Below are 14276 nucleotides of genomic sequence, written 5' to 3'. Positions count from 1 at the left end.
AAAACATTCTTGTTGCTGTAACTTTATTGCTTCTTCAACTCTCAGGCTGACAAGTGTAAAAAGCAATTCCAGGATCCCATGAAACATTATTTCTCTGATTAACATAAAATTGAAAATGCTGTACTAAATGTAAGCCTCCCATACAAAATGCTGGAGGAACTCAGCCCGAAATGTCAACTGTTTATTCTTTTCCGTAGATGCTGCCTGACCTGCTGAGACTCTTTTTTCAAGGACTGGAAAGGAAGGGGCAAGATGCCAGAATTAAAAGGTGGGAGAGGGGAATGAGGCTAGCTGGAAGTTGATAGTTGAAGCCAGGTGGGTGGGAAAGGCCAAGTGCTGGAGAAGGAAGAATCTGGTAGCAGAAGAGAGTGAACAATAGGAGAAAGAGAAGGAGGAGGGGAACCGGGGGAAGCAATAGGCAGGTGAGAAGTGAAAGGTTAGAATGAGGAATAGAGAAAGTGGAAGGGGGGGGGGGGCAGAATTTGTTCACCGGAAGGAGAAATCAATATTCATGCTGCCATCAGGTTGGAATACAAGGTGTTACTCCTCTACCCTGAGGGTGGCCTCATCTTGGCACAAGTGAAGGCCATGGATTGACACATTGGAATGGGAATGGGAGTGGGAATTAAAATATTTGACCACCAGGAAGTCACACCTGTGGCATATGGTGCGGAGGTGCTTGACGAAGCAATTGCCCCTATTTACGACAGGTCTCACCGATATAGAAGAGGTCGCATCTGGAGCACAGCTGACGCCAGCAGAAGTGTTGCCTCACCTGGAAGGACTGCCTGAGGCCCTGAATGGAGGTGAGGGAGGAGGTGAATGGGCATGTGTAGCACCTAGGCCACATGCAGAGTTAAGTGCCTGGACAGATAGGCCAGGGAATCACAGAGACAGCGATCCCTGCGGAGAGTGGCGGGAGGCGGGGGGGAGGGGTAAAGATATGCTTAATGGTAGGATCCCTTTGGAGATGGTGGAGGTTGTGGATGTGGAGAGTGATGGGGTGATAGGCAAGTTCAAGAGGGACTCTATCACTATGATGGCGGCAGGAAGATGGGGAGAGTAGAGATGTACGGGAAATTGAGGAGATGTCTGTGTGGGCAGCATCAATAGTAGAGGGAGGGAAACTCTGTTCTTTGAAAAAGGAGGGCAGCTCAAGTCCTGGAATGGAAAGCCACACCCTGGGAACAAACGTGGTAGAGACAAAGAAACTGAGAAAAAGGAATAGCATTCTTACAGGAGATGGGGTGGGAAGATGTACACTCAGATCCCGCATAATGCTACCCCACATAGTGCTGATTCATTATAACGTGGTTATTCAATTCTTCATTGAAATTTTTTTTAAAATGACAAAAAAATTCATTCTAAACAACAATTAAAACTTCTCAAGAGCAGCAACCATTACAGTTAACAACATTCAATCAGCCAGTGAGAGTACCTTATATAGGCTGAGCCACTCAAAGCCAATCACATATTAGTTTACGTTCTGCCTCTCCCGCGTGTGTAAACGTTCTTGCACCCTTGCCAATTTAGTCCATTTTTTTCACCCATAATGCCGGGAAAACGGCCTGCAGCTTCCAGCAAGGGTAGTACATCTCAGGTGTCTAGGAAAAGCATTGGCACGGATGTGAAACTGCAAGTGATAGGCCGTGTGGAAGTTGGCAACCGTCCGGTTGATTTCGGTGCCTCTTTGAAAGTTTCAATGCTCATGGATAACGACCCTGACTGGGAGCGAAGCAAGAAGACAAAGAGAGGCGTCCCTGACATGATTTCCTACTACAGAGAACTGCTTCATGAGAGGAAACTTACGAAAAGGCAGTCAAATCTCAAGGCCTACTCGAAGAAGCAGCTAAGTTACAGGAGGACCCACAGCCTGGTCCCTCCACCATCCGCTTCCTTTCGCTGCTGCAGCGGTTCCACCAATGTACAGGTTGGGCCTATTTGTGTTTGTTATTCCACGAATCACTGTCCATACATTAAATAACATCAGATTTATCGGGTTTGATTTTAAAAAAAAAATAATCAGACATGTCCATTTACATAATGTTATAATCACCTCACGTAGAACTGATCTACATAGCACTCCACCTCAATGGACACATCCTCAGCATTAAACAGGGCCTGAGTGTATTGTTGAGATAACCATGGAAGTTGGTAGGTTTATTAAAGAAGTCGGTTGACCATTTGTCTCCATAGGTGGAGACAGAGAGATGAAGAAAGAGGAAGGAGGTGTCAGCAATGAGACAAATGAACTTAAGGTGGAAGTTAGAGGCAAAATTGATGAGCTCAGCGTGGGCGTATGAAGCAGCGCTAATGCAGTCGTCAATATAGCGGAGGAAGAATTGGGGAATAAAACCGGGGAAGTCTTTGAACATAGACTGTTCTATATAGCAGACGAAGAGGCAGGCATAGCTTGGGCCCATGCGAGTGCCCATGGCGACCGCTCCGGTTTGGAGAAAGTGAGAGGATCCGAAGGAGAATCTGTTTAGGGTGAGGACCACGGTGAGAAGCCTGTTTAAAAATCAGTCCATTTCTGGCCTAGTGGATAACTATGCAAATGAAGAGATCAAGCAAAATTAATCAAATGAAAAGCAGTTAACAGTTTCTAGGCTAGACATATTATACCATGCTAGTAAAAATAATTATCAGTACATAATGCATGTGATAATTAGAAACAGAATCTCTAGATTCATTTGTATTTACTGATTTATCCATTTCCCCATCCTAATATTGTTGTCAAACCCACTGAGCTACCCCAGTCCTGAGGAAGGGTCTCAGCCTGAAATGTCAACTGTTTTTTTTTCCCTCCCATAGGTGCTGGCCTGCTGAGTTCCTCCAGCATTTTGTGTGTGGAGCTACCTCAGTGCACCCCAGCCACCCTGCAGATGTCATCCAATTAGTTAAAACAACTTCCCGAATAGGAATGAGTTCTAAATTCAATCTAACAAACACATTTTACAAAAGGCACTAGTAGTTAAAAACAAAAAGCCCAGAAGCAATAACACCAAAAGCAACAATCCTAAAGCAGATTCAGTGAGCCAAAACCTTGATTCCGCTTTCTATGTGTTTTGTCTGATCTGCAGATTATTTACGAATCAACGCTGCTGAATCTGAGGAGTCAAGCTATGTGCCAGACAGAAAAGTATTAGTCATCAAGAAGCTCTAATTAATTAGGACAGAAAGATACTTTAGTTTTACTAACATTATGCTGAAGCAATCCCTCAGTTTTATAAACCTGAAAATCAAATTCATATTTCAACCAGAAAAATCTTAAATGCGAAAGACTAACAATTACATTCTTGTTTCTAGTGATGCAATTTTTGAACCAAATTATAAACTCAGATTCTCTAACAGAAAACGAGTCTTCACAATACTGTAAAAAAAACTAGAATTGAGGGGAGCCCAAATACCATTGAGTAAACTGTAACAGGAAATATTTTCAGATTTTATGTGACCTCTGGGATCTGACAATCAAATCATCATTGCCCATGCGACATTATTTTGGAGAGAGAAATCTAGACTATGTTGCTCCAAAAGCAATCATTGTCCAGCACTCCTAGGAAAGATACTCATAGCTATACATTAAGTTTGAAACTTTTGTCCCTCAGATGCTCCTGTAGCTAGCTACCCATTCCCTACCTCTCTTTCCACCTCAAAAGAGCCACATTCACAATCTGGGTGCTGGTAATGGAGTCCCTTACCAACACAATCACCGAGTGATCACTCCCATAACCATTCACCAACCCTCCAGGCCCGAATCTCCATCGTCTCACAACCAGAACACTCTAAGCCCATCAACTTGTCCAATTGCTGACCCAGCTCTAAGCCTCAATCAGACCATGAGCAATATCCAATCTATCTTCAATGTTAGCTGGCACATTTCAAGTCCACCTAGCAGCATTCGAGAAGTAGCAGACCATGACCAAAATGGTCCATGATCCAAAGTTGCTAAGGCCACCTAGTATAATAATTAGGGTACTTTGAACCTCCAGGCCAGAATCCTTGCTTAAACAGCGAGTATTTAAGAAAATATAAATCAGAAAGCTTTCAAATTAATTCCCCAAAATTGTAGGTACAGTAACATTTTATTGAAGTTTAGGGATGGGGGCACAAATCAGGATAATTGTTACCCAGTAATACCTGCTGGTAGGAAACATTTTGTGACACAGAAGGCCAATCAACCCACCAAATCTATGTCAGCTCTCTGAGCACACCCATTTACTTCCTTATAATCTATTCTCTCTTATTTCCCTCAATTCTCCTGCCACTGGGGGCAATTTACAGGAGCAAAATAATCTAACAGCATAACAACACTTCGTTAGGAAGTAAGAAGAACCTACACAGTTGTGGAGAAAATGTGAACTCCGCACAGATCACGTTAGAGGAAAAGATCAGTTTGTGCCTGTGTTGTTCTTTGCCGGACCAACACAATGTCAATTCCAATCACAGCGATAAACTGTTGAGTTTGGGTCAAGTGTATAGTCTGGGGAAAAAAAAACTTTATAGGTTCAGATTGAGTAAGACCTTGCAGTTCCAGCCCTGCTCAGTATTTCATTCAGTTCAGGATGTTTTGCTAAGAACTCTTGATCAATAATAGGAGCTTCTCCTTCACACCAGATCAAAGATCTGAAACACTGAAACAGTCCATGCCTGCGTGTGGCAAAAGCCACACAGCATTCAAACATGGACTAAACAGTGACAGGTAACATTCATGAAGGTATGTATCCTTTGGAGAGTGTCTCTTGACACAAAAAAAATGAATCACTGTACTGATTCCCACAATGAAAGGTTCATCCGTAAAGAGAGGTTAAGTCGGTTGGGCTTATACCTATTGTGAAACAGAAGAGCAAGAGAAATTATTGAAACATACAAGATTCTAAAGGGACACACACAAAATGCTGGAGGAACTCAGCAGGTTCTGAGGGGAGCTGGTAGGATTGGTTTCTGAAAATGTTTCCCGTATTGGGAGGTATATAAAAACCAGGCAGTATAGTTTCAGAGACACACAAAAAAAGACTGCAGGTGATGGAAATCTAGAGCAGATCAAGGCAACATCTATGAAGGGAAATGACAGCTGATGTTCTGGTCCGGACCCTTCATTAGGACTGGAAAGAAAGAGGGGCTAGTATAAAAGGGTGCAGAGTGTGGGATGGTGTAAAAGCTGGTGGGTGATAGGATGGATGCAGTTGAGGAAGGGTGAGAGTAGGAATAAAGTCAGAAATTGGAAAGTGACATGGAGAAGTGACAAAAGGCAGAAGAAGATGGAATCTGATAGGACAGTGGAGCATAGAATAAAGGGAAGGAGGTGAGGAGGGAAATGGGAGGGAGGAATGAGTGGGTGATGGGCATATCAAGTCGGTGAGTGGAGAGAATGAGAAAGGGTGGTGAGGCAGGTTTGATAACGGAAAAACAAAGGAGGCAGAAAGGAGTGATTACCAGTGAGAAATTGATGTTCATGCCATCAGCTTGGAGACTACCATAGCAGAATGTGAGATGCTGTTCCTCTAATCCACGCCAAGCTTTGGCTTAGCGTAGAGGCGACTGTGGATATATCAGTATGGGAATATAACAGAATCTTTCCTATCATCCTGTGAACTTCTGTATCCAACATACCATTCTCCTCAACTCCTGCCATCTCCAACAGGATTCCACACCAGGCTCATCTTCCAATCCCTTCCCCTCTCCGCTTTCAGCAGGGATCACTCTCTCCGGTACTCCCTTGCCACTAATCCTCCCCATCGATCACTCCTGGCAGTTATCCCCACCACCCCATGAAGAGTTAGACCTGTGAATACACCTACTCCCTTAGCACCATTCGGGTACTGAAACAGTTCTGTAGGTGGGGCAGCCCTTCACATGTGAATTTATTGGTGCAGTTTATTGCATCCATTGCTCCTGCTGTGGCATCCTCTACATCAGGGATTCCCAACCTGGGGTCCATGGACTCCTTGCTTAAGGGCCTAAAGAAAGTTGGGAACTCCTACTTTACATTGCTCCAATCTATATTGGGTTTCAGCATTGCTTCAACAAGGACCTTCACTCTGTCTGCTACAACAGCCAGGATCTCCCAGTGGCAGCCATTTTAATTCCACTTCCCATTCCCACACTGATACATCTATCCACAACTCCTCCAATGCCAACTTGAAGCTAGATACAGTTAGAGGGACAGCACTTCATATTCTGTGTTGGTAGTCTCCAATTCGAAAGCATGGAGATCTATTTTTAAACTTCTGGTAACCATTCCCCTCCACCACCCCTCCACTCCAGTTCTCCCTTAATCTACTAATCCAATCACCCAATCACTTTCCATTTCCCAACTGCTCAATCTGCCCTTCACCTACACGTCCCTCCATTTGGTTCCCCTCCTCACTTTTTTACATTTATTCCATGGTCCACTGTTCAGAATTCATTTTCTTCAATTCTTTGTCACTTCCACCTACCACATTCCAGCTTCCCACCCTTGCCTTCCCTTATCTACCTATGTTTCCCCTCTCACTTTGATTTACCTATGAACTACCAGCTCTTGCTCCATTTCCTTCCCTCCCCTACTCCCCTTTTTCTTTCCAGTCCTGGTGAAGGGTCTCAACCCAAAATGTTAACTGTCCTCTTTCCCCCACAGATGCTGTCTGACTTGCTGAGTCCTCCAGCATTTTGTGTGTTACTCTACTGTAGTTTCACAATAGGGGAGGGGGGGTCATTCATTTCAATTGCAGGCATTGAAGAATATCTTCTCTTAAGGGAATTGTAAGCATATTACATTCTCTACCACAGAAGGCTGTAGAGGTGGAATTGTTGAATTTACTCAAGGCCAATTTTAACAGTGCTTTAAAATACAAGATATTTAAGGTTCACAATAGAAGAACACAGAAAGATGGTGTTGAGGACTACACTAGGTCAGCCAGTTCAGGAAGTTGACTAGCCTACTAATTTTCCTTCACTTTCCATAAATCAAATATCTGGAATCTCAGTGGAATAAAATTTATTCCGCTTTTTAAGTACAGCACGACCGCCCTGAAGAAAGAACATCAAATTAACATTTAAGATCCAATTGTCATACATATAATATGAAAAAAATATATATGTTCCTCCTTTCTTGCGCTGGAACTTACCTATTTCGTTGTCTATTTGAAATTCAATCTCAAACTGCAAAACCACCAACAGGAACTGAAACCAAGAGCTCATCTCCCAGTTTTGATGTGGGATATGCGCGGCAAACACAATATCATTGGCTTCAATCTGTTGTTTCATAGCTTCGGAGAACTCCTGGATTTTCTTTTCACATTGGTTGGGACCCCAAGGCATGAACCATCTGGACTTCTGATGATGTTTCCTGACATCCACACATTTCGTTGCAAGGTATTCAATTCCTGTAGTAGGACGTGGAGCTGAAAAATTTGAACCAGAGTACATGATTAGAAATATGTTTAAGTTTGTATTAATTTCACCTAATTTTCTTCCCAAAAGTACAAACCCCACTTCCAGAAAAGTTAGGATATTTTCCAAAATGCAATAAAAACAAAAAATCTGTGATATGTTAATTCACGTGAACCTTTATTTAACTGACAAAAGTACAAAGAAAAGATTTTCAATAGTTTTACTGACCAACTTAATTGTATTTTGTAAACATACACAAATTTAGAATTTGATGGCTGCAACACTCTCAACAAAAGTTGGGACAGAGTTAAAATAAGATTGAAAAGTGCACAGAATATTCGAGTAACACCAGTTTGGAAGACTCCACATTAAGCAGGCTAATTGGTAGCAGGTGAGGTATCATGACTGGGTATAAAAGTAGCGTCCATTAACGGCTCAGTCTTTGCAAGTAAGGATGGGTCGTGGTTCACCCCTTTGTGCCAAAATTCGTGAGAGAATTGTTAAAAAGGAACATTTCTCAATGCAAGATTGCAGAGAATTTAGGTCTTTCAACATCTACAGTATATATTGTGAAAAGATTCAGAGAATTCAGCGACATCTCAGTGCGTAAAGGGCAAGGTCGGAAACCACTGTTGAATGCGCGTGATCTTTGAGCCCTCAGGCGGCACTGCCTAAGAAACCGTCATGCTACTGTGATAATTATAGCCACCTGGGCTGGGGAGTACTTCGGAAAACCATTGTCACTCAACACAGTCCGTCACTGCATCCAGAAATGCAACTTGAAACTGTATTACGCAAGGAGGAAGCCATACATCAACTCTATGCAGAAACGCCAGCGAGTTCTCTGGGCCCGAGCTCATCTCAGATGGACCGAAAGACTGTGGAACCATGTGCTGTGGTCAGATGAGTCCACACTTCAGCTAGTTTTCGGAAAAAACAGGTGTCAAGTTCTCCATGCCAAAGATGAAAATGACCATCCAGATTGTTATCAGCGAAAGGTGCAAAAGCCAGCATCTGTGATGGTATGGGGGTGCATCAGTGCCCATGGCATGGGTGAATTGCATGTATGTGAAGGTACCATTGACTCTGAAGTGTATATTAGGATTTTAGAGAGACATATGTTGCCGTCAAGGCGACGCCTCTTCCCGGGACGTCCATGCTTATTTCAGCAGGACAATGCCAGACCACATTCTGCATGGGCTACAACACCGTGGCTTTGTAGACACAGAGTGCGTGTGCTTGACTGGCCTGCTGCCAGTCCAAATCTATCTCCTATTGAAAATGTATGGCGCATCATGAAGAGAATCAGACAACGGAGACCATGGGCTGTTGAGCAGCTGAAGTCATATATCAAGCAAGAATGGACAAAATTTCCAATTGCAAATCTACTACAATTAGTATCCTCAGTTCCAAAGCGATTAAAACGTGTTATTAAAAGGAAAGGTGATGTAACACAATGGTAAACATGCCTCTGTCCCAACTTTTGTTGAGTGTGCTGCAGCCATCAAATTCTAAATTTGTGTATGTTTACAAAATACAATTAAGTTGGTCAGTAAGACTATTGAAAATCTTTTCTTTGTACTTTTGTCAGTTAAATAAAGGTTCACGTGAATTAACATAGCACAGATTTTTGTTTTTATTGCATTTTGGAAAATATCCCAACTTTTCTGGAAATGGGGTTTGTACTTTGTGATCTGTGGCTCCATAAACTCCAGTGCAATGAAGGAAATGTTACACTTCCTCACTTGGATCTTTAACCATTTAGTTTAAATCTACACACATATCCTTGATCCTGTTATTTATAAAAATCCAGCTATTCTAAACCTTCCCTGCTCCAAGGAGAACATCTCCAGATCCCATAGTCTATCTTCAAAATCAAAATCTCTCATCTTTGGGACAATTCTGGTAACTCTACTCTGCCCCCTCTCCCAGCTCTTCGCATCCTTTCAGGAATGACTCTGCTCCAAGTCACCTGACCAGTTTTCAATTCAAGTGAAAAATGTAAGACAAGGCAATCTGAGGGGCATCTCTATAAAGAATCATCCAATCCTCAGCCAATACCCACATTAAAAGAAACCTGATTTATACTAGCCATCTTCCCTCTTTCCTTCCAGATTAGATGAGCCTCAACCTAAAGCATTGTCATTTCCCTCCATACATGCTGCCTGACTCAAAATAGAAGGATGAGATGAGGATAGAGATGAATAGAGATGAGGAGGAATTTCTTGAGCCAGTGGGTGGTGAACCTGTGGAATTCATTGCCACAGATGGCTTTGGAGGCTGAAATTTAAAGCAGAGGTTGTTAGGTTCTTGATTAGTAATGGTGTAAAAGGTTATGGTGAGAAGGCAGGAGATGGGGTTGAGAGGGAATATAAATCAGCCATAATCAAATGCTGCAGCAGACCCAATGGGCCAAATGGCCTAATTCTGCTTCTATGTCTTATGACCTGCTGAGCTTCTCCAGGAGCTTTGTGTGGCGCTTGGATATCCAACATCTGCAGTCTATTGTGCCTCCAACAAAATAAATTGTAAGGTAGCAACCAACTTCGCCAACCAAAACCTGGGTAGTTACTGAGAAAAGCAGTTATGGCTTAAATGGTACTTTAAGTAACAGTTAACTCAATGAAGGAAGTATGGGTCTTAACGTCTGATCCAAAAATCACAAGAATACCTTCAACAACTAGCCAATCTAAAACTGAGTGGAAGAGCAAAGCCCTCATTCTAAAGGCTGTGAATCTTTGGAATTTTCTACTCCATAGGGTAGTTAATTCCCATTGATTGTAGTCAATGGAATTCCAATTTCTATAAATGATTTCATAAGATATTTCATAAAACTTGCTTGCTACATCTGCACAAGGTATAAAGAAAGGGCTGCTTAACAAATAAAAAACAGCAAGACTAAATGGGTCATTTACAGGTCGAGTGCCTCGGGAATTGGAGCTTGACACCTCAGCCTTGAAAACAGGAAGAGATCAAGTAAGCATACAAGGTTTTCAGATAGCTTTTTAGAAAGATGTTGTGATGATGCTTCCCCTTTTTAGGGAATGTTGAACTAGGGAAGTACGCTGGAATTTACAGGGAAGTGAGAACAAAGATTATCCATGATCTCTATGAATGGTGAAGTCCACTTCTTAGGCTCTTAAACTTCTGCTTCACCACTTCCATTTTGTCCATTAATATATTCCTCAGACCTGCCTACTTGACCAAAACATTTTGCTGTTTGATGCAGCATTTCCTTGAGGCTTCAGGTCAAATGTTTAAAAGCACCAATGTGGTGCTGTATATGAACTTAGCTACAAATAAAGATGTGCCACAGGTATAGAATTTTCTCTCTGTTTCATAAGAACAAAATAATACTGAAATTTCTTGAAACCCTTGAATTAGTAGAATGATGAGCACAGTTATTAGGAAGTTTGGTAAAGGATACAGGCAGCAAAGGATTGAGAAATTGTACTGCCAATTAATTTAAGAAAATGTTGTAGATTTTAAGAGAAGGAAAAGAAGAACTTACCATTTATATCAAACTTTAATTTAGGGGGATAAAGAGATAAGGGACTTGAAAACAAACAAACAAACTGCAATTCTGAAATACAGCACAGGTATGAGGTCAAGTTACCCACTGTGTTTCTGTAAGGGCTGACTTATTGGAATTATTGCCACTTCCCAAGTTTTCCCTCGATTCTTGTCTTCTGTATCAGTTATTTCAAGCGAATAAAGGAAATTGCAAACCAAGTTAAAATAAAATGTCCTTAAAATACCTTTCAAGTTAGATAATATCGCTCAAGAGAAAAGTGATGGTATTGGTGTTTGGGCATACAGCCTCTTAATCTTGCTCCATCCAAACATTTTAAATTGGTTACACTACCTCCTTATAATAATGTTTTCTATGTTCCAATCACTGCTTTGTGGTGGTGACAATGGGGGAAGAGCCACCAATGGTGGAGCCAGCAATTAGATCCTCTACATGTCATGCTAGTGTAGTAGTTAATGCAATCACCGCACAGTGCCAACAAGCACCGATCGGGATTCTATTCCCACCAACGTCTGAAAGGAGTTTGTGTCCGCATGGGTTTCCCTCCAAGTGCTCTGGTTTCACCCCACATTCCAAAGGCACGTGGTTGGGGTTAGCAAGTTATGGGCACACTACGTTGGTACCATGAGCATGGCTGCCCTCAGCATAATCCTCGCTGATTTGATGCAAATGATGGACTTCACTGTATGTTTTGATATACATGTGACCTATAAATAAACCCAATTTAAACTTCTCTCACTACGTTTAATCTCCAATGTGATTATGACCAGATCATCATTACTAAGTGATATTGATTCAGATATAAATGTTGGGCAAAGCACCAAGGATTACTCTGCTACTCTTCAAAATTAACACTTGCATCCAACTGAGAGGTGAATGGCTTATCTATAAAACCACAATGCACTGAGGTGGCTGCCCACGGGTCCCTGCTCAAGTTGGATGGGAACTAGATCTTCTGATCCTCGAAGTACTACAGGTCGACCACCTCAAGTCTGGCCATCAGTAACCCAGTTCCACCGCTGGTTCAGACATAATTTTCACCGGCCTAATTTCAAATCTCCTACGTTGCTGCTAGTAGAATCAGCTGTTGGCAAGGTCTTTAAAAGAAGTAAGTTGTTTCTATGTTATTCTGCATTTATTTATATAACCTGTGCTTATCTAGCCCCGGTCACGTTGTCATTAAATAAAGGAAGTGCTTCATGTGGTGTAAAGCATAAACACGATAAAGATAAAGTGGAAGTTCTGAAAAAGCTCAATCCTGGTGCGTCTGTAAAAAGCATGTGACTTGTACAGCATTGGCTTATCCATGATATAAAGAAACAAAGACAATCCCAATAACCTCCCACTTTCAGAATAACTCTACTTAATTGTACAATCCAACTTTTTACTTTGGAAGTGGCAATAACCAACCTTCTGATGCAAGTACAGTGGCTATAAAAAGTATTCACTCCTCTTAGAAGTTCTATTGTTTTACAACATTGAATCACAGTGGATTTAATTTGGCTTTTTTGATACTGATCAACAGAAAAAGACTCTTTTGTGTCGAAGTGAAAACAGATCTCTACAAAGTGATCTTAATCAATTATAAATATAAAACACAAAATAATGGACTGCACAAGTATTCACCCCCTTTAATATGACACACCAAATCATCATTGGGGCAGCCAATAGATTTTAGAAGTCACACGATTAGTTAAATGGAGATCTTGGCTGCACACAGGTCTCCAAAAACAGGTGTTTCAATTGACTGTAGTACACCTATATCTGGAAGTTCCAACTGCTGGTGAGTTAGTATCCTGGCAAAACTACACCATGAAGACAAAAGAATACTCCAAGCAACTTTGCAAAAAGATTATTGAAAAGCACAAGTCAGGAGATGGACACAAGAAAATTTCCAAGTCACTAAATATCCCTTGGAGTACAGTTAAGTCAGTAATCAAGAAACAGAAATAATATGGCTCAGATGTAAATCTGCCAAAAGTAGGCCGTCCTCAAAAACTGAGTGACTGTGCAAGAAAGGGACTGGTGAGGGAGGCCACCAAGAGACCTATGACAACTCTGGAGGAGTTACAAGCTTCAGTGGCTGAGATGGAAGAGAATGCGCAATCAATAACTGTAGCCTGCATGCTTCACCAGTCACAGCTTTATTGGAGAGTGGCAAAGAGAAAGCTACTGTTGGAAAAAAAAACACACATGAAATTTTGGCTAGAGTTTGCCAAAAAGCATGTGGGAGACCCTGAAGTCAGCTGGAAGGTTCTCTGGTCTGATGAAACCAAAATTAAGCTTTCTGGCCATCAGACTAAATGCTTTGCTTGTTGCAAGCCAAGCACCACACATCATCAAAAACATACCATCCCCCCTGTGAAGCATGGTGGTAGGTCCATCATGTTGTGGGGCTGCTTCAGTGCAGCAGGCCTGGCAAGGTTTATGAAAGTGGAGGGCAAAATGAATGCAGCAAAAATACAGAGAAATCCTGGACGAAAATCTGTTGCAGTCTGCACAGGAATGGCTTAAAGTCAAAGTTAATGTCCTAGAGTGGCCAAGTCAGAGTCCAGACCTCAATCCAAAAGAAAATTTGTGGTTGGATTTGAAAAGGGCTGTACAGTCATGATCCCCATGCAGTCTGACAAAGACTGAGCAGTTTCTTGAAAAAGATTTGGGAAAGATTGTAGAGTCCAGATGTGCAAAGCTGACAGAGACCCATCCATACAGACTCAAGACTATAATTGCTGCTAAAGGTGCATCTACTAATTTCTTGAAGGGGGTGACTACTACTTATGCAATCAATTATTTTGTGTTTTATATTTGTAATTAATTTAGATTACTTTGTAGAGATCTGTTTTCACTTTGACACAAAAGAGTCTTTTTCTGTTGATCAGTATCAAAAAAAGCCAAATTAAATCCCCTGTGATTCAATGTTATAAAACTCAAAAACTTCCAAGGGTGGTGGGGACAAGTACTTTTTTTTAATATAAGCACTATAAATACAAATACCTTGTCAGGTATTTTGCCTTTACTGTATTTTAATAAATTTCACAGTTTTTCATTTGTCATTTCTTTATTATACAACTGGTGCTATTTACAGGGTACTTTAAAGGAAGGGTGACGTGATTATCAAATGGGTTAGGTGTTTATTTATTTAATCCTAACCCAACAACCCGTAATTTGTCAAAACCACAGGGTGCTTTAAAGATAGGGTGAGGTGATCATCAAGTGGGTTAGAGGTGTTTATTTAATCGTTATCCAACCACCTGTGATTCGGCAAAACCACTAATACAGCACTGCACAGATTCCACTCCTTCCGGGTTTGTGGTAGTCTACCAGTATTCACTACTGAGCTACAATGGATATTCTATACAGATCAGCACAA

At 41.5% G+C, this 14276-nt stretch overlaps 1 protein-coding gene across 3 annotated transcripts in view; it reads right to left on the bottom strand.

Moving 5' to 3' along the window:
• wls (Wnt ligand secretion mediator) overlaps window positions 1–14276 on the bottom strand; it is a 69369-nt gene that overhangs the window by 40865 nt on the left and 14228 nt on the right. For all 3 annotated transcript variants that reach the window (XM_072273846.1, XM_072273847.1, XM_072273848.1), the window contains exon 2: window positions 7110–7385. In XM_072273846.1, coding sequence (XP_072129947.1) covers window positions 7110–7385 — 276 coding nt within the window. The remainder of the gene's footprint in view (window positions 1–7109; window positions 7386–14276) is intronic.

Source organism: Mobula birostris, chromosome 12, assembly GCF_030028105.1.
Source record: "Mobula birostris isolate sMobBir1 chromosome 12, sMobBir1.hap1, whole genome shotgun sequence".
In the NCBI taxonomy this organism is placed as follows: Eukaryota; Metazoa; Chordata; class Chondrichthyes; order Myliobatiformes; family Myliobatidae; genus Mobula; species Mobula birostris.
This window is presented reverse-complemented; position numbering and strand designations above follow the sequence as displayed.